Source organism: Lithobates pipiens, unplaced genomic scaffold, assembly GCF_037356315.1.
Source record: "Lithobates pipiens isolate NorthernLeopardFrog02 unplaced genomic scaffold, aLitPip1_a1.2 Scaffold_18, whole genome shotgun sequence".
In the NCBI taxonomy this organism is placed as follows: domain Eukaryota; kingdom Metazoa; phylum Chordata; class Amphibia; order Anura; family Ranidae; genus Lithobates; species Lithobates pipiens.
The window spans coordinates 597,917,992-597,943,678 of NW_027507758.1; the positions used below are offsets into that span (position 1 = coordinate 597,917,992).

Genomic DNA, 25,687 nt, shown 5'->3' on the forward strand with positions numbered 1-25,687 from the left:
TTGACACATTTTGCCATACAAGCTGGCTACATCAGAAGAATGGGGATTTGCCCTCACTATTATGATATTTGTTTTTCCAGATAGGAAATGAACATCTGTGCCGCTCCCGGTATCATTGAGGGTCTTCCACTTGTTAGCAGGTCCCCAGTGGTCATCAACAACCCCTCGTTCTGGACTAGAAATATCCTACTGTAACCTTGTGAAACACAAGGGGGTTGAGGTAGCCGCCACTCCTACCTGCAGAGAAGGGTCTGCCACCTTGTCCTATACCAAATACAGTAGCCTCAAGGCATTGCGATAGGTTTCATTCCCTCTTGTATCAAGCACCACAGTTCCTGAGATAATTGGTGGTACAGAGCTTCCTGTGATACAAATCAAAGAAGGAGCAAGAGTTAAACATGCATATCAGTGTCACTGGGATGAGGTGACAGATGCTGAGCTGGCTGAGTCCGGTGCACGCTACGCAGCACCAGCTTAGAAATGCTGCACAGAGGAAGAAACCTGGTAATGATCTGCGATATTCAATGCAATAAATGAGAGAGCTAAGCCACTGAACCAGAGTTAAACCAATTGTCTGCTCAGGAGAAGTGTTACTCATTATCATTGTTCACTTTGGCAGCAGATATCGATGTAGTTTTAGCCTTATGCCCTGTATACACAATAGGATTTTCCGACAACAAAACTGTGGATTTTTTTCCAAAGGATGTTGGCTCAAACTTGTCTTGCATACACACAGTCGCACAAATGTTGTCGGAAATGCCAAACGTCAAGAACGTGGTGACATACAAGACGTATAACGAGGTGAGAAAAATGAAGTTCAATTGCCAGTGCGGCTTTTCTGCTTGATTCCGAGCATGCGTGGAATTTTGTGCGTCGGAATTGTGTACACACGATCGGAATTTACGACAACAGATTTTGTTGTTGGAAAATTTGAGAACCAGCTCTCAAATTTTGTTTGTCGGAAATTCCGACAAAAAATATCCAATGGAGACTACACATGGTCGGAATTTCCGACAACAAGCTCACATCGAACATTTCTTGTCGGAAATTCTGATCGTCTTAGGAATAAAATTACATTTTAGTTTTAGTCCCATTTTAGTCGTATTTTAGTTGACTAAAATCTCCAATACATTTTAGTTGAATAAAATAATTTTAACTAAAATCAGATGTGTTTAGTTAAATTGCAATGCATTATTCAAGCATTTCTCTAGAATTTCCAAACTCATTATATACTCCTGGAGTAAAAACAATCTAATATCATGTTATTATTTATGGTATTAAGGTTTGAACAAACTCACAGATACAGATTTAGCCACGCTGGACAGTCTGCGGACTCCTGTAATGATGCACAGTGCTCTGGATGGAGGTCTGAGGAGGCCAGTAATGCTGCACGGTTCTCTGGATGATGGTCTGGGGAGGCCAGTAATGCCACACAGTGCTCTGGACGGTGGTCTGAGGAGGCCTCTAATGCTGCAGAGTGCTGGACGGTGGTCTGAGGGATGGCATGTAATGCACAGTGCTCTAGATGCCACTGTCAGTGGTCAGAGGAGGCCAGTAATGCATGGTTGCACAGTGTTCTCTGGATAGACGTGGTCTGAGGAGAAGGGAGGGGAAGCCTCAGGCCTGCTGTAATTGTAACCACAATTACTGTACACTCACAGTGTGCTCTGCTCTGGGTGCCTGGTGGAGGTCATCTTGTCAGGAGCCGGGACTCAGGAGGCCTAAACTTGGCTGGCCTGTAATGCACAGTGCTGCTCTCCTCTTACTCTCATGCCTCGTACACACGGTCGGACTTTCCGACGGAAAATGTGCGATCGGATTGTGTTGTCGGAAATACTGATCGTGTGTGGGCTCCATCTTACTTTTTCCATCGGAATTTCTGACACACAAAGTTTGAGAGCTGGATCTAAGATTTTCCGACAACAAAATCCAATTGTTTAAATTCCGATCGTGTGTAGACAAATCCGACGCAAGTGCCACGCATGCTTAGAATAAATTACGAGACGAAAGCTATTGGCTACTGGCCCGTTTATAGTCCCGTCATACGTGTTGTACGTCACCTCGTTCTGAACTTTTGGATTTACCGACAACTTTGTGTGACCCTGTGTATGCAAAACAAGTTTGGGCCAAAATCCGTTGTAAAAAATCCAACGGATTTTGTCATCGGAATGTCCGACCGTGTGTACGGGGCATCACTCTCAGGTCTCAGGCATTGGTGCGCTTGCTTTCTGGGAACAGATTGCGGAAGTAGGCGGAGCTCCGCGAAAAACCAGAAGTCAGTTCACGAGGGTAAACGTTCTTGCCTCACATTTTCGTCTCGTTTTCATTCTTTAACGAAAAGGGATCTGATTTTCGTCATAGTTTACGTCAGTGGACGAAAATGTGCTGTAATTTTTGTTTTGTTTTCATCACTGCAAAAATGCCGAAATCTTTGATGAAAACATTTTACAGTGGAACCTTGGATAATGAGTAACGCAGTTAAAGTGGTTGTAAACCCTTACAACCAACTTTGACCTACAGGTAAGCCTAGATTAAGGCTTACCTGTAGGTCCAAGAAATATCTCCTAAACCTACACGGTTTAGGAGATATTTGCCAAAAGACAGGCACCGCTGTCTATGGCGCATGCGCCGTAGACAGCGGCGTGCAGGTGCACTGAGCGCGCCGCTGTCAACGGCGATATGCCACGAGTGGCGGCTCCCGTGCACATGCGTGGGAGTGACGTCATCGCGGCTTCACCGAATGACAGCGGCGGAGCAGCGAGACCCACCAAGAAGATGGATGCTCCGGACTACAGGGGACAGCGATGCATAGTAGTCCATTATGCTTTACCTTTGCAGGGAATCAAAGAGGAAGTAAACCCATCAGGGTTTACTTCCTCTTTAAGGAGCGTTTTGAAAGACGAGCAACTTTTTTTTAAAATTCTGACTCAGTTTGTGATTGTTTTCTTGCAAACAAGCAGAATTCAAGCTAATGGGGTGCACAGTACCGCATTTGGCCAGAGGTGCGGGGGCGGCGGTGATACTCAGAATGGTTTGGAGCCGTTCGGAGCCGTTCGGAAATACTCAGAATAACTCAGAAATACTTGGAAACACTCAGTGTTTCTGAGCCTTTCCGAGGCTTTCCAGGTTCTGCCGAGCTCTCTCCAAGTATTTTTGAGGCTTTTTGGCTCCCCTACCTCTGGATACATGCGGTATTGCATGCAATAGAAGTCAATGCGGAACAAATTATCTTTGTTTCCATTGACTTCTATGGGGAAACTTGCTTTGATATGTGACTGTTTTGGATTACAAGCATTCTCCTGGAACGGATTATAATAATAATCCAAGGTTCCACTGTAGCTGATGAAATTAACACTGCTCATTATACCCTGTGTTTAGGCATATACAGTACCACTGGCAGCCTCTGGGGGCATGAGCCACCAACTCTCCAGGTCACCTTGTAAACCCTGCCCAGGAGTATATCACCTCTTCTGTTATAGGGAACAAAGGTAAGCTAGGAGACATGGAACATCAGAGAGGTAACTATACTACCTCTTATATTACAGAGAACAAAGGGGAACAATCAAGAGAGAGAACGAAGGGGGGCAATCAAGAGAGAGAACGAAGGGGGGCAATCAAGAGGGAGAACGAAGGGGGACAATCAAGAGAGAGAACGAAGGGGGACAATCAAGAGAGAGAACGAAGGGGCACAATCAAGAGAGAGAACGAAGGGGGACAATCAAGAGAGAGAACGAAGGGGGACAATCAAGAGAGAGAACGAAGGGGGACAATCAAGAGGAAGAACGAAGGGGGGCAATCAAGAGGAAGAACGAAGGGGGGCAATCAAGAGGGAGAACGAAGGGGGGCAATCAAGAGGGAGAATGAAGGGGGACATCAAGAGGTGAGTATAATGATTCTTCTATTATAGGAAACACGAGCCTGAGTAGGGTGGAAGGCAAGGGACAGTAGAGCAGAGAGTTTACTACCTCTTTTGTTACAGAGAATCGAGGGAAGGTAGGAGACAGTGGGCACTGGAGAGGTGAGTATTCTTGTTCTAAAACAGGAAATGGATAGATGGATAGAAGATAGGGGACCATGCAGAGTGGAGTATAGCACCTATGCTATAAGCAGATAATAAAGGTGCGATGGGGGACATGACAAAACTCACAGGTGAGTATACTACCTCTTCTTTTACAGAGAACGAAGGGGAAATAGGAGACACTGGACACTGGAGAGTTGAGTATAGTAACACTTCTATACCAGAAAACGAAGATGTGGCAGGAGACATGGGACATCTAATTGGTGAATATACTACTTCTATTACAAAAAATGGAGGGGAGGTAGGAGACACTGGACATCAGAGATGTGAGTTATAACCTCTTCTATTACAGGTAACAGAAGGGAGGAAGGAGATACAGGACACCAGAGAGGGGAGTATAATACCTCTTCTATTACAGGGAACAAAGTAGAGGTAGGAGACATTAGACATCTAAGAGGTGAATATACTACTTCTATTACAGGCAAATGAGGAGTGGTAGGAGACACAGGACACCAGAGAGAGGAGACGGGAGTATAATACCTCTTCTATCACAGAGAAAGGAAGGAAGGTACACAGCACACCAGAGAGGTGGTCATAATGACTCTTCTCTTGTAGGAAATGTTTCATATGTTTTTTGTGTACTATCTGAGCTTCTTTAACTCTATTGATCCATCTAAAGGCATTTTAACCTAATACTGATAGTCAGCTGACATACTCTAGCCGAACGATGTGTGTCCCTGGCGTATGAGTGGTAAAAAATGTTGGATCTGCATCAGATAGTTCTGCCAACTTGAATTATGTAAAATATTCATCAAGTATCTTTGTCTCTCAATATCTTCCTCTATACAGTATTTATTGAAAACAGGAGAAGCAAAACCCTGTCAAAGAAACAAATACAAAATACATTTCTGTTATCTATGTGTAAGATGAGAGAAGTGTACTGTTTTCTGGAAGTAGTGTTTGGCAGAAATGTCAATGATTCAGATTTTGGTCTACTGTAATCCTGAAGGTCTACTGCACTGCACACTAACCGCAGGGGGTCACTCGCCTGGCACTGCCACCATTAATAGAGTGCCTTGTATGTTTTTCAGTGAATACAAGGTGTTCTTGGATTGGATGAGGTGGACAGGAGGGGCAGTGGTGTCATGTGTGGTGGCAGACCCATCCCATTGGCTGTTCATCCGCAAGGCCCTCCCATGCTCCAGAACTGCAGCTGCATGACGGGGGAGACTGGTTGGTGCACGTACAGGTTGAAGAACTTGATCACCAGTCTCCACTGGAAGAGGCACTGTTGAGGGACAAGTAACAGTGGACAGGTAAGCAAAGAAGTGGGTTACAGGTTTTTTTTTAATAATTGTAAATGGGTGGGGTGGCAAATTGGCCTAAAGATAGGCTTCACGTGATTAGTAATTTTGCCCTACAAAGGCAGGACCTTGGTTTAAAAAAATGAAGGCTTTTGTTTGGTTGATACTAATGTACATACAGTAAGTCCACATAAAAATAATCTAGTTTGGTGCAAGAACTGATGTATGGTCCTATCAAGAAAAAAAGTGGGTTAGAGATTTATTTTTAATAATTGTAAATGGGTGGGGTGGCAAATTGGCAAAAAGATGGATTTCAAGTGATTACTAATTTTGCCCTACAAAGGCAGGACCTTGGTTTAAAAAATGAAGGCTTTTGTTTGGTTGATACTAATGTACATACAGTAAGTCCACATAAAAATAATCTAGTTTGGTGCAAGAACTGATGTATGGCCCTACCACGCTGCTTGAGGTTCCGAAGAATCTGCTATAGAAATGAATTCAATCAATTTCTAGCAGGTTTCGAAGTCTCTTTAAAATGAAAAAAAAAAAACATTTCTTTGGTATGAGGTCACAGTAAGAACCAAAGTAAAAATAACCGTTACGTCAGCCAGTCTTGGCCTAAGAGATGTTTACACCAGACCCGATCCCTGTGTTTTCCCATATGGCAGACATGGTGGGTGCTGGTATGTTGTCTTACATTGGTGTAGCCCTCTCCAGCTGCCCGGCTATGGCTTAGACATACCATGTTTCTTCCAGGGAACACAGCTCTCAAAGTCCCTTGCTGAGTTCTGTCTGAGCATGAGAGTTCAGTCCTTGGCACAAGCAACGATCTTCACACGTTCACTGACCTCGAATGTCTAATGGAATGGGCAGAAACACTTCAAACGAAGGATTGTGTAACTCAAAACGGCTTAGCTAAGCATCAACACTATTTTTTTTGTAAGCTTTTGGTATGTGGAAGAAGAACCTCATAAACTACAGAGAAACACAGCAGGACATGCACAGGTGTAGAGTTTAGGAGAACCTGTTATAAACTGAAAGTCTTATAATAGAAGTGTGGAAGCTGCATTGGCAGGATTTTGTGTTTTTCTTTTTTAAAGATGCAGGTTCCAGGGCTGTCATGTAGTCAGCATCTTGCTAGGTTTCGGAACCCAACCCTTTACATACCGGTAGGGGAAAAAGTAACATGCTAAGCTCATAGATAAATAGAAAGCACTATCCGATTCCTATAAGCCTTTCTGGCTACCATTCATTACACCTTGACAGCCTCCAAATCCTTCTCTAGAGTTTCTGAGGATTGAAAAAAAATTAACCTGGGCACCACATCCCATGAAGCAATGAGGGCTGCTTGGTGAACTGTTGGGAGATGTCCACCATGGCCATGTAGAACATTTTAGTAAGCTGAGATCTGCACAGGAATTCTTGGAGCTGTTGGATCCCCACTGGAGGTAGCCAGCATATCTGCAATCCCCATATGAAGTTTCATTGCCAGCATCTAATGCAGCGCAGGTTCACTTCAACTCCTTTATCACTGGAGTATATTGTACTTTCATGAGGTCCTTCTGGACAGAAAGTGTTTGCCTTTCCCAGTCAGGACACCACTTACCCACCCTAACCCCCCCCCCCCCCCACCCACCCAAAAAAAACAATTCTAGATACATTTTTGAAGCTCTAATTTAATCTGCCAATATTTTATCTCTCCTGCCCCCAATGGCTTATGCCATTTAAAAAAAAAATACAACCATTTCCATTTTCATTGCATACCGTAAAGTGGGAGGAAAGACTAGACGATGATGGACATCCTCCAGGCAGGAAATAAGGAGTTTTCTATCTGACTTGCTACAGCATCTAATGCACATTGTGGGAAGCTCACAGTGTACAGTGAAATCAGTACTTTCAATACAGGAGAGGAGCATTTAGGCAGGTGCAGTCTACTTTCTTCATTGTAGATGGCACTCTTCTGAAGCGGCTTTGCAGATGTGAGGAAGTCAAGAGGAACTTGGTTCCTCTATGGTTTCTTGCATCATTGGGGAGGCTATCTTATTGGATGATGCTGCTCCATATGACTCCAGCAGCCATCTTGGGTCAGAAAGAGCCTATTTAAGGCCCTGTCTCCCAGGCTTAGAGCGCATTTTTGCATGTGGGTAGTGTAGGGATAGGTCATCCGTCTGACAAGTACAGTAATTAGCATCAGGAAGAGGTTCCAAACAAGTAGAGAAAGGATAGGGACACACCATCCTTGCTGGAAACCTCCCCATTTGGATATGGACCAGCCAGGCCTCAGAACAGATGCTGTCGACACATCAGAGACCTGCTCTGCTACACATTGCTAAAATTGTCAAGAGTGCTTTTGATTGTGTGCCATCCACCTGGGTTTGTTGTGAATTTCTGGATTCTGCATTAATACAAGTTCTGCTTACGCTGCACCTTCCCTCAAGCTTGTAAAACTGTGCAAGTGTGAGGGGAAGGCTAGGGTACAGATTTAAGCTCAAACACACACACACACACATATTTGTTTAAAATTATCATATGAAGAATAATGGTATTATGTGGCACCACCCATCACTCCATCCACCAATGGATGTTTCTGACACACAATTAAATTGTGTTTTTTTCTTTTGAGCAACAATATGATATCCACACCATCCTGGGTGTTGAGAGTGACCCCCTCTTTCCACCGCATGCACAGTCTCAGCCATAGTGAACACTTTGGAGTGTACCATTTTTCCATTGCAAACACCCACCATTAGGCATACAAGGTATGGAGAAGCAATCTTTCAATGAGGATACCTGTTCCTTGGACAATTGTGTAAAAGAGGACGCACCCTCTCACTTCTTTTTGTGTCCATAGGGCAGGAAGTAAATGAAAATTCACCCAATGGAACACAGATGAAGACAAAAACTGCTAGGGGTTCTAACACTCCCTTTCTCTATGTAAAAGGAATGTGGTGGCTTTGGATATTTCAGTGAACATAAGGAAACCAGTACTTACATCCATCACACAGGTTCATCTTGGAGAGGTTTTTCCCATCGAAGGTCTCTTCGAACACAGATCCATTCTCTTTCTCATCAAATGTATGGAGATACATGGCTTTATTGTCCATTGTCCTTGGCTGAGTCTATGTAGAAAACATACAGAGAAAACGTGATTTAAAGATAAATTCCAGACATTTTTTTTCCTAGTTTCATGCTCATTAACAATACTCTTTAAGAGGAAGTAAACTCTCCCATTCTGATGCTTCTTTTAATTTAGTCCATTATAATAAGTAATTATCAGACTATAGCCACTGTAATCCAGCCCAAATCGCATATTACTTACTGTTTAAAGAAACTTTAAAAAACTTGTTTCCAGGGGTTAGGCAGCACCATCTTAAGTATTGTTTTCTGAGTCCAAAGTGTAGTGTATTTCCGCCCTTACATTGAGCACTTCCTGTACTGTTAACCAAGCCTCCTTCTCAATCCAACATTTCTATGGCGCCTCCTGCTTCCCCGTTCATAGCTTACTTGTTTATTTCATAGTATTTACTTGTGCAGATGTCTAATGTTTGTCTTTGTCAGACTTATCAGCTTCAGCTGATAAGACTGCAATAATGGCCAAGTTTAGACTGTATGTGAGGTCACATGGTCACATGGGGTGTAGGAAGAAGCTCTGAATGATTCTAAAGTCTCCTCGGAGTTCAGTGGTGTGCCGTAGGAAGTCCTGATAACAGATAGATAAGCACATAGAGAGTGTGCCGTAAATCAGGGGAGATCTGGGCATGCTCAGTGACTTCATTCTACAGAACAAAAAGGATTACAACAATACTAAGCAAGTAAGGAGATATCTACAAGCAGTGTTCATTAGGGTTTTTTTTATGCTGATTTACATGGGACAAAGTTGTGGGGGAGGGTTTACAACCACTTTAAAGGTGAATGTTCCTATTTGAACAGCAGGAGATTCTATACGAACATTTCCTCAATGGCATTAATAGTTTATTGTTTAATGCTTTACCCAAGTTGCCCTTTAAATATATATTAAGAAAATTTCAATTATCAGATCAAAAAATACACAATATTAAGTTATGTCTTTGCCAAATCACATAAACATAGCATAGAAAAGATCAAATTCAAGTTTATGTAAATAGAGCGAGGAGGGATGGAAGGAAGAAGTAATTTTCATTGTTAGTCTGGAAAAAAATAATAATATTAAATTTAGCGGTCATTGCCCTTTGGTCTAATCTTTTTTATCTCCTGGATATGAGAAATCCGGCTATTTATCAGAAGAACGGAATATGTCCAGGCTACGGGTCGCATCCAATTCAGCTTTGGATAGTTATCTAGGAACGATTAGGTTATGTTATGATACCCCTATCAAAACCAGAATGGGAATGTAGACCCACGGTGTGTTTTATTTGACTCTCAGCATATTGTTTTAGGATTTGGGTTTCGGAAGAACGTTTCCAATAAACATTATATGTGCCAAAGTTTTCATAAGAAAAGGTGACCCACGCAAACTGGGGTGGGGAGTGGTGGTGAGACGTAATACTAAAATATTAAATGAGAACTAAAATGTCAAGTTAAAATGGATATTTTTGCAGCCCCTGATTGTTGGACCAGTTGTGTGATCACAAAGAAGGTCTTTCCCTAAAGTAATATTTAGGACCATCCCTAATATATCCCTTTTCCTCAAGAGCTTTTACCTAGACTTTACCTACCTTTTCCTAACCAGTAGATGTTTGTCCCTGTCAATACATCATCCACTGTGGGAGTGCCAAAATGACCCAGTAGGGGGCTATATATAGTCCAAGATGGCTCCATGTCCATATCAGACACAGGCTCCCCCAAGATGTCTGCTTTAAGCCCAGTGGGAGGCTGGCATGCTCCCCTCCCAACATTCCTTTTGCTGCTGCTTGTCTTGGCAGAGAACTTGGAGATGAGACAAGCATCAGATGTTGAGCAGTTATTGTCAGGCAGCCTCGTAGCTAGGCTTACACAGCATGTTGAAAAGGGACAAAGTACTACATGTACAGTGTTCCTTAGGGGCCAAAAATCTAATGAGAGTTCCTTTTTAAAGCTCCTAATGGGTTCCCATCCTTTGGCTTTGTGTGCCAGCCAGTGGCACATGAAATACTGTACAAGTAGAGGGAAGAATGGATTCTACTTAGTATCAATGAATCCTAGAGACTGTAATATCCCATAGTCAATAAAAAGCAAAGCTGAAAGCAGGTTCACTCTTCCAAGAAAGGGATCCAAAACACATCTCAAACTCAACCGTGAACTACTACAAGAAATTAAAGATTAAGGCTTTTTGGAATGTCCTTTATAGTCTACAGGCTGGAATATTATTGGAACTCTGTGAGCAGATCTCAAACATGCATATCAACCTAAGAATATTTCTAAACTCGAAGCTTGAGCCAAGAAGGAACACCAAATTCCTCAAACAAGAACAGAAAGTCTGTTAGCTTGCTACAGCAACATTTGGGAGATGTGTTTTCTGCTAAAGAGAAAGGATCTAAGTCACAGAGTGCCCGTCCCCTCCACTACATTCAGAAAATAAGCAAGAGCACCCAATTTGCTTTAAAGCAGGTGGGGAGGAGCAGGGTGGTGCGGAGGCAATAAATACACAAAGTCCAGTTGCAGAGAACAGGACTTGTATTAATACAAAATCCAGTAATTCTCAACAACACATGACCAGGAACACTCACAGCAAATAACAGAGATGTGTAGCGGGAACAGGTGTCAGATGTGCAGGCAGCTTCTGTCTTTGGGGGTGGAATGAAGCCTGCCCATATCCAAATTGAGAGGTTTCTAGGAAGGATTGCATGTCCCTATTGTCTCCCTACTTGTCTGGAACCACCTGTCCCTACACTACACACACATGAAATGTGCACCAAGCCTGGGAGCCAGGGTCTTAAATAGGCATGCCTGATCCAAGATGGCTGCCAGAGCCTCAACTGGATTGCTTCCCCAGTGACTAACGAAACCAAAGAAAAGTCATTTTCTTCTTGACTTTCTCTCCAGCTGTGGTCAATCACCACCTACAGTGGGGAAAATAGACTGCACCTGCCTACAAGCATTCTTCTTTAAGCCCTTGTACACATGGTCGGAGATTCCGACGGAATGTGTCCTATCGGACCGTTTTGTTGGATATTCCGACTGCGTGTGGTCTCCATTGGACTGTTTCCGTCTGAATATCCGACGGACTAACTTTTCCAACTTGCCAGTAAAATTTTCCAACAAAATGCTCCGATCGGACATACTCTGATCATATGTAGCCTACTCCGACGGACAAGGTGCCACGCATGCTCAGATCAAATTCCTAGACCAAAGCTATTGGCTACAAGCCTGAACATAGTCCCGTCGTAACGAAATAACCTCATCACGTTATGTACAATCGGATTTTCCGACAACTTTGTCCAACCGTGTGTATGCAACAGTTTCGGACAAAATCCGTCGGACAAAATCCAATGGATTTGGTTGTCAGAATGTCCGACCGTGTGTACAAGGGCTTAGAGATGTAGAGATTGCCTAGACCCCCCTCCATTTTTTCCATTTAAACATGGGGTGTAGCAAGTACCTGCTCCCAATTCTTTATTCTCAAGCTAATCAAGGATACCTTTTGCTGGGTCCACCAGAAAATCCCACCCCCTGCCCACAGCCTCCTTGCATCATGGCATGCATCCCAGGTGTCTTCAGGACAGTCTCATTCAGTCAGCACATCTCACGCATGTGCTGTAGGGTGTCAGCTGTGACTGATCAGATAGTCGACCCAAATTCAAGATGGCAGCATGGGATCAAAGACAGTGATGAAGGCTTTGGGTTGGAGGAAAACAATGCTGGACTTCTTGGGCTAGTAAGAACGTGTTTTGTAAAGGTCAGCAGCTACAGTATGGTTTTCAGACCCAGGTGAACATTCTCTTTGTTCTTATTCCGCACATCAGGACATACTTACATGCCCTGTTAAGCCCCAAGAGTTGAAGGAAGTACCCATCAACTCAAGTTACAGAGTAGATTGTGATTTACTCCATGAATCAGTGCTGTCACAGCAGAATCCATAGCCCTGTAGGAACTCCAGGAACTCATAAATTATCCAGGACTTTCCTTCTTGGCTAAATGGAGCAGCTGGGGGTGAAAAAAGTGGATACTTGTGTGTTGCCGGAAGGTTAAGTAAACCAATGTGGGCACAGCCCAACTTCACATTAAAGCTTGTAAGAGGTGGTCCAAGTAATGCCTCCTGGTGACTGGAGCTGTTAAGCTAGCTCTCCAGTCCCAGGGGCTTATAGTTTTGCAAGGACGACTTCTGGAGGATTGGTCACCTCACCGGTTATAGTACATTGTTCTTCCCTAAATGGCTTGAAGCCTCAGCAGGAGTACATTTTCGCCTAACTTGAGGCTTCAGTAGAAACGTGGTTCCAAGAGAGTTTACACTGAGGTCCATGATACACAGCTGCTCGGTGACAAAGAAGGCGCAACAAGAAAAGATACCGTCCAACCCCCTGGACCAATCTCTCCATTACCCTACCATTACTGCTTTCTCCCTCCCCCCAGGTATTGGCTGTGCTTAACCATTTAAGCCCCGGACCATTTGGCTGTCAAAAGACCAGAGCGTTTTTTTGCGATTTGGCACTGCTTCACTTTAATTGACAATTGCGCAGTCGTGCGACGTGGCTCCCAAACAAAATTGATGTCTTTTTTTTCTCACAAATAGAGCTTTCTTTTGGTGGTATTTGATCACCTCTGCGGTATTTACTTTTTTACGCTATAAACAAAAAAATAGTGAAAATTTTGAAAAAAAATACGCATTTTTTTTACTTTTTCTATAATAAATATCCCCAAAAATATATAAAAAAAAAAAAACATGTTTTTTCTCAGTTTAGATCAATACGTATTCTTCTACATATTTTTTGTAAAAAAAAATAGCAATAAGCGTTTATTGATTGGTTTGCACAAAAGTTATAGCGTCTACAAAATAGGGGATAGATTTATGGCATTTTTATAAATCTTTTTTTTTTTTTACTAGTAATGGTGGTGATCAGCGATTTTTTATCATGACTGCAACATTATGGAGGAGAGATCGGACACTTTTGGTGCTATTTTGGGACCATTCACATTTATACAGTGATCAGTGCGATTAAAAATGTACTGATTACTGTGTAAATGTGACTGGCAGTGAAGGGGTTAACCACTAGGTGGTGCTGTAGGGGCTAAGTGTGCCCTAGGGGGTGATTCTAACTGTAGGGGGGATGGGCTATGTGTGACATGACACTGATCACCACTCCCCATCACAGGGAGCTGTGATCAGTGTCCTGTCACTAGGCAGAACGGGGAAATGCTTGTTTACATCATCATTGCCCCGTTCTTCCTCTCCGTGAGACATAGAGTCTGTGGGACCCGTAATCACACTCACGGAGGTTGTGGCAGGCGCACACACCCACAAACCACTTCTTAAAAGGAAACGTACAGGTACGTTAATCTGCCTGTACGTGCCCCTCTGCCGACGTTTATCGGCGTGAGCCAGTCGGCAAGCGGTTAATAAAGGCACCAATCTTTATAACACAGTGGCATGAATGTTAGTAGGATAACTTGCTTTATTGTGATGAGACAGAAACTGTCCACATATGTGGCACAGAAGTACTTATCTACAGTATCTCAAAAAAGTTAGTACACCCCTCACATTATTGTAAATATTTTATTCTATCTTTTCATGTGACAACACTGAAGAAATGACACTTTGCTACAATGTAAAGTAGTGAGTGTACAGCTTGTATAACTGTAAATTTGCTGTTCCCTCAAAATAACTCAACACACAGCCATTAATGTCTAAACCACTGGCAACAAAAGTGAGTACACGCCTAAGTGAAAATGTCCAAATTGGGCCCAATTAGCCATTTTTCCTCCCTGGTGTCATGTGACTCGTTAGTGTTACAAGGTCTCAGGTGTGAATGGGGAGCAGGTGTGTTAAATTTGGTGTTATCGCTCTCACTCTCTCATACTGGTCACTGGAAGTTCAACATGACACCTCATGGCAAAGAACTCTCTGAGGATCTGAAAAAAAAGAATTATTGCTCTACATAAAGATGGCCTAGGCTATAAGAAGATTGCCAAGACCCTGAAACTGAGCTGCAGCACAGTGGCCAAGACCATACAGAGGTTAAACAGGACAGGTTCCTCTCAGAACAGACCTCACATGGTGGACCAAAGAAGTTGAGTGCACGCGATCAGCGTCATATCCAGAGGTTGTCTTTGGGAAACAGACGTATGAGTGCTGCCAGCATTGCTGCAGAGGTTGAAGGGGTGGGAGGCCAGCCTGTCAGTGCTCAGACCATAAACCGCACACTGCATCAAACTGGTCTGCATGGCTGTCGTCCCAGAAGGAAGTCTCTTCAGATGTGTCAAGCGTATGTGGCAGCAACCAGGTGAGGAGTACAAAGACAAGTGCCTCTTGCCTACAGTCAAGCATGGTGGTGGGAGTGTCATGGTCTGGGGCCATATGAGTGCTGCCGGCACTGGGGAGCTACAGTTCATTGCGGGAACCATGAATGCCAACATGTACTGTGACATTCTGAAGCAGAGCATGATCCCCTCCTTTCAGAGACTGGGCCGTAGGGCAGTATTCCAACATGATAACGACCCCAAACACACCTCCAAGACGACCACTGCCTTGCTAAAGAAGCTCAAGGTAAAGGTGATGGACTGGCCAAGCATGTCTCCAGACCTAAACCCCATTGAGCATCTGTGGGGCATCCTCAAACAGAAGGTGAAGGAGCCAGTGGTGTAGAGTGGGGGGGGGGGGGTGCGGAGGGGGCCGTGGCCTCGGGCGCAAAACAGTCTGGGGAGAGGGAGCAGCCAGAGAGAGTAGAAGAACAGCTAGAGTCATGCAGTGTAGTGGTCAGTATAGGAATACTGTAGGTAGGATAGTGTAGTGGTCAGTATAGTGATCAGTGTAGTGGTCAGTGTAGTGGACAGTATAGTGGTCAGTATAGTGTAGTGGACAGTATAGTGGTCAGTGTAGAGTAGTGTACAGTATAGTGGTCAGTGTAGTGTAGTGGACAGTGTAGTATAGTGGACAGTATAGTGTAGTGGACAGTATAGTGGTCAGTGTAGTATGGTGGTCAGTGTAGTATGGTGGTCAGTTTAGTGTAGTGGACAGTATAGTGGTCAGTGTAGTGGTCAATATAGTGGACAGTATAGTAGTGTGGTCAGTATAGTGGACAGTATAGTGTAGTGGACAGTATCGTGGACAGTATAGTGGTCAGTGTAGTGTAGTGGTCAGTATAGTGGTCAGTATAATGTAGTGGTCAGTTTAGTGGACAGTATAGTGGTCAGTATAGTATAATGGTCATTGTAGTGGTCAATGTAGTATAGTGGACAGTATAGTGTAGTGGACAATATAGTGGACAGTATAGTGGAGTGGACTGTATAGTGGTCAGTGTAGTGGTCAGTATAGTGGACAGCATAGTGTAGTAAACAGTATAGTGGTTAGTGTAGTGTAGTGGACAGTATAGTGTAGTGGTCAGTATAGTGGTCAGTATATTGGACAGTATAGTGGTTAGTGTATTGGTCAGTATTGGTCAGTATAGTGGACAGTATAGTTTAGTGGACAGTATCGTGGACAGTATAGTGGTCAGTATAATGTAGTGGTCAGTATAATGTAGTGGTCAGTGTAGTGTTGTAGTCAGTATAATGTAGTGGTCAGTGTAGCGGACAGTATAGTGGACAGTATAGTATAATGGTCATTGTATTGGTCAATGTAGTATAGTGGACAGTATAGTGGAGTGGACAGTATAATGGTCAGTGTAGTGTAGTGGTCAGTATAGTGTAGTAAACAGAATAGTGGTTAGTGTAGTGTAGTGGACAGTATATTGTAGTGGTCAGTATAGTGTAGTGGTCAGTATAGTGGACAGTATAGTGGTTAGTGTATTGGTCAGTATAGTGGACAGTATAATGTAGTGGACAGTACTGTGGACAGTATAGTGGTCAGTGTAGTGTAGTGGACAGTATAGTGATCAGTGTAGTGTAGTGGGCAGTATAATGTAGTGGTCAGTGTTGTGGTCAGTATAGTGGACAGTATAGTGGTCAGTGTAGTGATCAATGTAGTATGGTGGATAGTATAGTGGACAGTATAGTGTAGTGTAGTGGTCAATATAATGGTCAGTGTAGTGGACAGTATAGTGGCCAGTATAGCGGACAGTATAGTATAATGGCCATTGTATTGGTCAATGTAGTATAGTGGACAGTATAGCGGAGTGGACAGTATAGTGGTCAGTGTAGTGTAGTGGTCAGTATAGTGTAGTGAACAGTATAGTGGTTAGTGTAGTGAAGTGGTCAGTATAGTGTAGTGGTCAGTATAGTGGACAGTATAGGGGTTAGTGTATTGGTCAGTATAGTGGACAGTATAGTGTAGTGGACAGTATCATGGACAGTATAGTGGTCAGTGTAGTGGGCAGTATAGTGGTCAGTGTAGTGTAGTGGTCAGTATAGTGGGCAGTATAGTATCATGGTCAGTGTAGTGATCAATGTAGTATAGTGGATAGTATAGTGGGCAGTGTAGTGTAGTGGTCAGTATAGTGGACAGTATAGTGTAGTGGACAGTGTAGTGTAGTGGACAGTATAGTGGACAGTATAGTGTAGTGGTCAGTATAGTGGACAGTATAGTGCAGTGGACAGTATAGTGGTCCGTGTAGTGTAGTGGTCAGTATAGGAATCAGGTTGGTTAGTACTATTGTGAGGAAGGGAAGGGACAGGACTCGGGGAGTGCTAAAAGTCTGCAAGTTCGAGGGGCGCAAATTACTTGCCTTGCCCCGGGGGCTGACAACCCACGCTACGCCACTGGGAGGAGCGCAAGGTCTCTAACATCCCCCAGCTCTGTGATGTTATCATGGAGAAGTAGAAGAGGACTTCAGTGGTAACCTGTGAAGTTCTGGTGAACTCCATGCCCAAGAGGGTTAAGGCAGTGCTGGAAAATAATGGTGGCCACACAAAATATTGACACTTTGGGCCCAATTTGGAATACAAGCTGTACACTCACTACTTTACATTGTAGACAGGTGTCATTTCTTCAGTGTTGTCACATGAAAAGATAGAATAAAATATTTACAATAATGTGAGGGGTGATAGTAGATCAGATTGAGACTTCGCAAGGAGGGGGTATTGTGGTACTGACACATCAGCTACACAATCCTCTATGTAAGACCTATGTCCTCGCATGTTTACGGATGAGCCAATGGTTTGGTCCGAACTTTGGCTGCTCGCATGAACGCCCAAACGTTTGCTCGCTCAGCCCCTTTGTTCAGTGGGAGCAGAAAAATCATATAAAGAAGTGGTGGCTTTACTACTTCCCGCTAACACTGGTTCCTAAGGAAGCCCCAGGTGTTTACATCTGCGAATCCCTATTAACCACTGGCATCAACAGGAGTCTTAAGCCCACCACTGAAGCAAAGGGGTGGAGATAGCAAGCGACATCACTGGTCAATGCCCATGTTTGGGTAATGTTATCAACACCAGGGCAGGACTTAGGGTGGTTGGGGCCCCTGGGCTTGAGTCACTTTCGGGCCCTACCTTCTATAGATTACCGTATTTATCGGCGTATAACACACGCCCCAAGTTTAGGAGGAAAATTTAAGGAAAAAACTTTTAGGAGGGAAGTTTAAGGAAAAAACTTACATTTAAATGCCCTTCAATGCAGCCTTATCAGTGTCCATCTGCAGCCTTGCCCATCCATCTGCAGCCTTGCCCAGTGTCATTGTAGCCTTTTCATTGCAGTCTTGAAGTTTAAAAATGACGCCGCCAAGATACAGAGTCCTGTCTATCTTGGCGGCTCTTGGGTCCTCTTGCAGTCCCGAGCAGAGCCGAGAGTAGCCGAGTGTACTTGGCTTGGCTCACAGTCATGCCCAGTCCCTGTGTTATGTCCATCATAGGGCGGAACTGGGCGTGACTGTGAGCGGAGCCGAGCACGCTCGGCTATGTATCTCGGCGGGGTCCGCGGGGCCCCCTATTGGGTGGGGCCCATGGGCTTGAGCCCAGTCAAGCCCAATGGTAAGTCCAGCCCTGATCAACACCATCCCCACCCCTTCATTTATATAGCTGATGACAGTTTGGGGAGCCGTTATTGGACTAAGAGTAGCGTTTGGAAAAGTCGTGTACGCCAGGTCCTCATCTTTTTTTCCGGTCAGTCAGAGGGCACTGTTAAGCCGCGTACACACGGGCGGACTGTCTGGCCAACTTAGTCCGTCGAAACACATTTCAGCGGACAGTCCGCTTGTGTGTGGGCTTCAGCTGACTTTTTCAGCGTGCAGTCTGGCGGACTAAGTATTTTGGAATTTCCGTAATATTGTCCGTCGTACTTTGGTTTCAGCGGACAATCCGCTTGTGAGTAGGCTAGTTCGACGGACTAAGTATGGCGCATGCTCAGAAAGGATTTACACGGCGAAAGGTTGCATTGCTGTGTATTGGACTTCCTATTTCTAGTCCCGTCGTACGTGCTGTACACGTCATTGCGCAAACTTTCGATGGACTGTTTGTGCATCCGTGTGTGGTCAAGTCCGTTCATTCGAAAGTAGGACGGACTGTCGGTCGGATTGTCTGACGGACTAAGTTGGCCATACAGTCCGCCCGTGTGTACGCGGCTTTAGATGTTTTTACAACGAGGGACTTATTTGTGGATTTTTAATAAAGGATGCGTCAAACATTTGTGTGTCTTTTTATAGTTAACAATTATTTTTTTTGTGATTGAGTAATGCTGCGTACACACGACCGGACTTTCAAACGAACGGACTTGGCCACACACGATCACTCCAAAAGTCAGACGGATTTGAACGTGATGGTGTAGAATAAGGAAGTTCATAGCCAGTAGCCAATAGCTGCCCTAGCGTTGATTTTAGTCTGTCGGACTAGCACACAGACGAACGGATTGTCCGCTAAAAGCCGAGTCCAGCGGACAAATGTGAAGCCAGTCTTATGTAGCACTAACCCCCAAAGGAGCTGCTGGTTATTTTTGGGCTTACTGTTACCTTCCGTTCTCCTTGTTGCACGTCTAGGGGATGTCCCGTGGTAGGTGACCCAGTAACTTGAGACTGACAATAGATCCACTTGAATGGATTTTATTTGCGAAAACTCAAACCATTGAACAGTCTTTCAACTTGGAATCAGAGCGTTGGAAAGGAAAGTTCAGGTACTCTCAATGCCAAAGTCCAAAAACGTTAAAGAACTTGCTTACTTTGACTGCATCCAGAGAATAGCCATTCGCAGCTGGATGAACACTTAAGTTGGACAGTCCCTCTCTCACAAGGCCTAGCAGCCAACAAGGTGCTTACTCAGGAACAAAGTCTTTATCACCGACGTTGCAGAACATGTAGGGAAACTAAGCTGTAGGACACTTGTAGGATACCTGGATCTTTCAGCCTGCTTGGCGATATCCACAAGACCGGATTCTCTCGGTTACTTCAGCCCTTCCAGGCTCTTGTTAAGAAAACCAACCCGTACGTGGTGTTCTTCTAAAGAGTCCTCCCCTGGAATGCTCGAAGTTCAATGGGTCTCTCCCAAACCGGAGACGGCACCCATCCACCTTGGAATCCTTCTTTAGTTCCCTTGCCTTGGGCTAGCCAGCCCAGAGGCATTAAAGTCGGGTGGATCCGCACCCCAGGCCATAGCCTTCCTGGGGGCTGGTCAGGAGGACCAGGACCATGTAATCAGCACAGCATACTAGACCGGAACCCCCCGAACCACGTGACGTCCGCATCTTAAATACCCTCTCCCAGAGGGCACAGCGAGGGGGCCACTCCCACTGACCTAACTCCAAGAGAGAGTAAATTAAACACCCAACCAGACCATAATTCCACGCCTGCCACCAGAGACAGCGCCCCCCTGTGGCCAGGCTGAACATCTCACAGCCCAGTCAGGCTGACACAGAAGTAAAATTTAGGCAAATAGACCCAAACCAAACTGTAGTTTGGGTAAAGTTATATTTTGAAAACACATAGCGCATGCTCTTCAGGAGTCCGCCGCTATGCTTACTTCTAGGTTTCTTATTTTTGTTTTGGGAAGAAAAAGTCCACTGAAGCCCACACATGATCTAATTGTGCGACAGACTCTGGTCCGCTGGAAAGTCCGATCATATGTACGCGGCATAAGAGTACTATGTACCCCATACTCATTCACATGGAGGGATAGGCAGTATCTTGGAGCCCCCTTATTAAGGGTCTTCCAGATTTCGATAAGCACTCTACCCGCAGACCACCGCACACAACTGGACATGGTTGTGGGGATGAGGCCCTTGTCCTTATCAACATGGGGACAAGTTACTTTGCTAGGGGGGCTCCCCCATGGCACCCCTCCATGGCACCCCCCATGTTGAGGGCATATGGCTAGGTATTGTTTGTTTGGGGGGGGGGGGGGGCTGGATGCTTGTTCCTCCCCTTTCTGGCCAGCAAGACAGCATGCTCAGATTAGAGATATGGTATGTATCTTTTTTTTGCATGGTGTCCCCCTTAAAACTGAAAGGTCTGGTTTGGATGTCTTGAGGGACCTCACACATTTTACATTTTACTTGTGTGAGGTACCCCCTTAAGATTGATACCAAGCTCAAAGGGCCTGTTATGTGTTTTGGGTGGGACTTTATACTTTATGCACAATTTTGTTCTCATTCTTGCTGTAGGATGCGGCGCTACAGCAAAATTGACATTGGCAAAATTGGCATTGCCGACAAAATGATATTCATTACCAGCTTTTTTTTTAAAAAAACAGCGCACAGGTCCCCAAAAATTCATAGCAAACTCTTGGATGGGTTAAAATAAACATCAAAATTGTTCATTAAAAGTTGAACTCCAGGCAGATATAAATGATACAGATGAAAGCTGCGCTGTGATCATTATAACACTTAAAAAAAAAAATGCAGGTACCTGAATGTGACCTGGTATTACCCTTTTGCAGTCCCTGCACAGCAGGGCAAATGTGTAAGAGTAGGAAGCAGCATAAGAAGCCAATGGGTTCAAGAAGCATGCGGATAGGATGGGAGAGCAGAGCAGAAACATGAGCTCATCAGTCTGCTGCTGCTCCTTTTCCTGTCTAATCACACCCATGGGTGGGTTAAATAACGGCGACCATCAGAATAAGGACATCTAGTGGCAGAAAAAAAGTACTGCGGGGGAAATGTCTATAAATAAGACAGAAAAAGATTTTAATGGGTTATTTATTTTTATCTAGTTATATAAGGCCGGAGATCTGCGTTAATAAGTCGGTGAATTTATGCAGGATATTAGCAATAACTGTTTGTAATCTGACCTTGTTTTCACAAAGGAAAAAAATCAGCCACCGGAGAGTACATAGAGCCCCACACTTTAATTATATCTAATATTCCTCTATTTGTGCAGGTGATGAAGGCCAGCCTGGGGGTGTAAATGACAAGGAAATTAATGAAATCAATACAGAGAGGGGCTTCTAATGGACCCAGAGAGTGTGAAATGTATTGGTGGTGGGGCTTATCGGGAAATGGATGAATTGGCAGCATGACAATACAGCGAAAAAAATCCAGACGAAGCAATTGTTATAATAGCGCTTGTAATTGCTATTGCGTTTAGGACTCCAAAGGGAGACCATGCTACACACACATACTTTTGTAGTTTAACCCTTAACCACTTTTGTTTACATTTTAAAATCTTTTTTTTATTTTATTTTATTAAAATATAATTTTTTTGCTAAAAATTACTTTAACCCTCCCTCCCCCCAAACAACTATTCATTTTCTGAATTTTCTTTTTATGTTGCATAATATTTGTGCAGCTTTTTATCAAATGCATGTTTTCATAAAAAATATACAGAATTTTTTTGTGCAAAAAAAAAAAAAAAAAAAAAATCACCCCCATGCATGCACGTGGAAATCACAAAATTCATAGGTGTTGCATAGGTGGTCAGCTTGAAAGTGAACCACTTCAGCCCCGGAAGATTTGGCTGCTGATTGACCGGGCCATTTTTTGCGATTTCAGCACTGTGTCGCTTTAACTGACAATTGCGCGGTCATCGCGACCTCCAGGCACAAGCATCGGCACCCCCACAGTGCAGCAGGCACGTGCGCAAGCACCTGCTATTCCGATCCCTTGAGCCGACATATAGCTATGACGATCATGCCAACCTAACGCAGTATAATGGTTGGCAAGCGGTTAAAGAACTCACAAGTGTGGCCCTCTCAACACTTCCAGAGGGCTGCACAATAGTGCAGGCTTCACAGTGACTGATCACTGTGAAAGCCAATCACAGGCTATCACAGCGATCAGGTGATCCAGAATCGAATGTTTCGGGTCCCGATCGCTAGAATAGGGCAAGGGGCCTTTCAGTGAGACCCCGGTGGGAGCGCACCGAATGGCCACAAAGGAAGATATCTGTAAATATGCAGAACCCATGGAAAAAAGCCCAGTCCGGTGGGGCCGCATATTTGTGTCAGACGCCAAGGGTTTAAAATAATAAGCATGTCATACCGGGCAGCACAGTGGTGTAGTGGTTAGCACTCTCACCTAGCAGTAAGAAGGGTTGGTGGTTCGAATCCCAACCATGACACTACCTGCCTGGAGTTTGCATGTTCTCCCTGTGCCTGTGTGGGTTTCCTCTGGGTACTCTGGTTTCCTCCCACAATCCAAAGACATGCAGGTAGGTCAATTGGCTTCTGTCCAAAATTGGCCCCTAGTATATGAATAGGGACCTTGGATTGTGGGCTCCTTGAGGGTAGGGACTGATGTGAGTGTGCAATGTACAGGGATAGGGACAATTGTAAACACTCACTCAGGTTGAACTGGATGGACTGGTGTCTTTAATCAACCTAACAAACGATGATACTTTTGCTCTGTGCATAGGTTTTGCACAGAGTGGACTCCCCAATTCTCTTCGTCTGGGGTCCCCCCGCCGGCGCTTTTGGTCCTCTTTATTTGTGTCTGCCCCCATAGCATGTGCTTGCTATGGGGGCAGATGTGCTCAGTACTGAGCAAGGCTCTGTGTGCTACCACACACAGACAGTGTGGCTCGGCCCCGCCCCTGAACCCTCCTCATAGGTTTTGATTGACAACAGATGGAGCCAATGCCTGTAAGGAGAGAGAGAACGAGAAAGCAGTGATGCTGCTCTTGTGCACAGCACTGGATCGAAGGAGGAGCCAGGTAAGTGTGTAGGAGGGCTGATACCGGAAGGGTTTTTTTTTTTTACCTTAACCACTTCCATACCTGGCCTATTCTGGCTCCTACATGTAAAAATCATATTTTTTTTCTAGAAAATTACTCAGAACCCCCAAACATTATATATGTTTTTATAGCAGAGACCCTAGGGAATAAAATGGTGGTCATTGCAACTTTTTATGTCACACGGTATTTGCGCAGCGATTTTCAAACGCTTTTTTTTGTAAAAGGAACAGTTTCATGAATTAAAAAAAAAAAAACAGTAAAGTGAGCCCAGTTTTTTTGTATAATGTTACGCCAAGTAAATAGATACCTAACATGTCACGCTCGTGGAATGGCGCTAAACTTTGGTACTTAAAAACATCCTTAGGTGACGCTTTACATTTTTTTACAGGCTACCAGTTTAGAATTACAGAGGAGGTCTTGGGCTCGAATTTTTACTCTTGCTGTAACGCACAAAGCAATACCTCACATGTGTGATTTGAATGCCGTTTACATATGTTGCTACGACTTACGTAAGCGTTTACTTCTGTGCGCCAGCACGCGGGGACGGGGGAGGGGGGTGCTTTAAATTTTTTCTTTAATTTACTTTTATTTTATTTTTTTACACTTTCTCTTTTAAAAAAAAAAAAAATGCGGTCACTTTTATTCCTATCACAAGGAATGTGGGTGACATACAAGACCCCACATCTCTCCATAAAGAGGACCTGTCATGCACATTCCTTGTAATAGGAATAAAAATGATCAAAAAAAAATGTAATCTATAAGATTTATTCTATAAGACCCACATCTCTACTTAAGGCTGGAAAGACTGGGATAAAAAAAAAACACCTCTCTTTCCAAATGACGGCTACAGCGCGGATCTGCCATGCCTTGCTTTGCTTTGCCAGGAGGCCGTCAATAGACGTCCTCCCCTTTGCACGCTCGCTACGCCCCCCTGAAGGGCGCACGTTGTGATCAGCGAGTCCATGAGACTCGGGTGATCACAGATCGGAGTAAAGGATCGATCCCGACCCCTTACCACGTGATCAGCTGTCAGCCAATGACAGCTGATCACGTGATGTAAACAGAAGATTGGTAATCTTTTTTTTTCTTCTCACACTGACAGCACGAGGAGAAAAAAAAAAACAATTACCGGCTTCTGTCCCGAAGAGGAAGAGGCGAACCCGCCTCATATGTGCCCAACAGTACCGCCTGCCAGTGCCACGAATCAGTACCCACAGAGCCCGCCAATAAGTGCCCACCAGTACATAAGTGCCAGCAATCAGTGCCACCTATCAATGCCCACAAGTGCCACCTATCAATGTCCACCAGTGGTGCCAATCAGTGCCTCATCAGTGCCACCTAGCAGTGCTGCCTATCAGTGTCACCTACCAGTGCCGATCAGTGCTCATCACTGCCACCCATCAGTGCCACCTATTAGTGCCCTTCAGTGCCACCTATCAATGCTCTTCAGTGTCGCCCATCAGTGCCACCCATCAGTGCCCACCAATGCCACCTATCGGTTCCAACCAGTGCCACCTATTAGTGCCCATCAGTGCTGCCTTATCAGGGCCCATCAATGCAGCCTATCGGTGCCCATCAGTGTAGCCTACTAGTGCCCATCAGTGTAGCCTCATCAGCGTACATCAATGAAGGAGAAAGATTACCTGCTTGCAAAATTTATTAAAAAATATAAAACAGTTTTGTATTTTTTTTTTTTTTTTTATTAAAAAACTGATCAAATACCACAAAAAGAAAGCTCTGTTTGTGGGGAAAATAGAGAGAGTTTCCCCTTACTTCCTGTTGTGTCTCTGGGACAGGAAGTGAAGCGAAATCTTCTCAATGGAACACAGATAGGCAAAATGTAACTAAGAGGTGCTGCAACTCCAAAAAGACAACTGGGTGCTGCAAAGTTTAGCTGTGCAATCTGCTGATCACTTGCTTGATTTCTAATGCTCTGCCTTGAATGTTGTATTAATAAACACATCCCCAGCATCCCTTCAGGCATGCATGCTCCTCACTGCTGGCCACAGGATAATGCAGACTTCAGCTGCAGAATCTGCTGATCAGTTGCATGATTTGTAAACCCTTGCCTCAAGGGTTGTATGAAAGAATATATCCCCAGCATCCCTTTAGGCGTGCATGCTCCTAACTGCTAGCCACAGGATAATGCAGACTTTAGCTGTGCAATCTGCTCATCAGTTGCTTTATTTATAATGCCATGCCTTGAGTGTTGTATGATAGAATACATC

General features: G+C 44.3%; 1 protein-coding gene across 1 annotated transcript in view; it reads right to left on the minus strand.

Annotated features, from left to right (window-relative positions):
* Positions 1–25,687, minus strand: part of SCARA5 (scavenger receptor class A member 5) — a 437,144-nt gene that overhangs the window by 406,096 nt on the left and 5,361 nt on the right. Inside the window, exon 2 of the mRNA XM_077489221.1 lies at positions 8,315–8,441. Coding sequence (XP_077345347.1) covers positions 8,315–8,426 — 112 coding nt within the window. The 5' untranslated portion in view covers positions 8,427–8,441. The remainder of the gene's footprint in view (positions 1–8,314; positions 8,442–25,687) is intronic.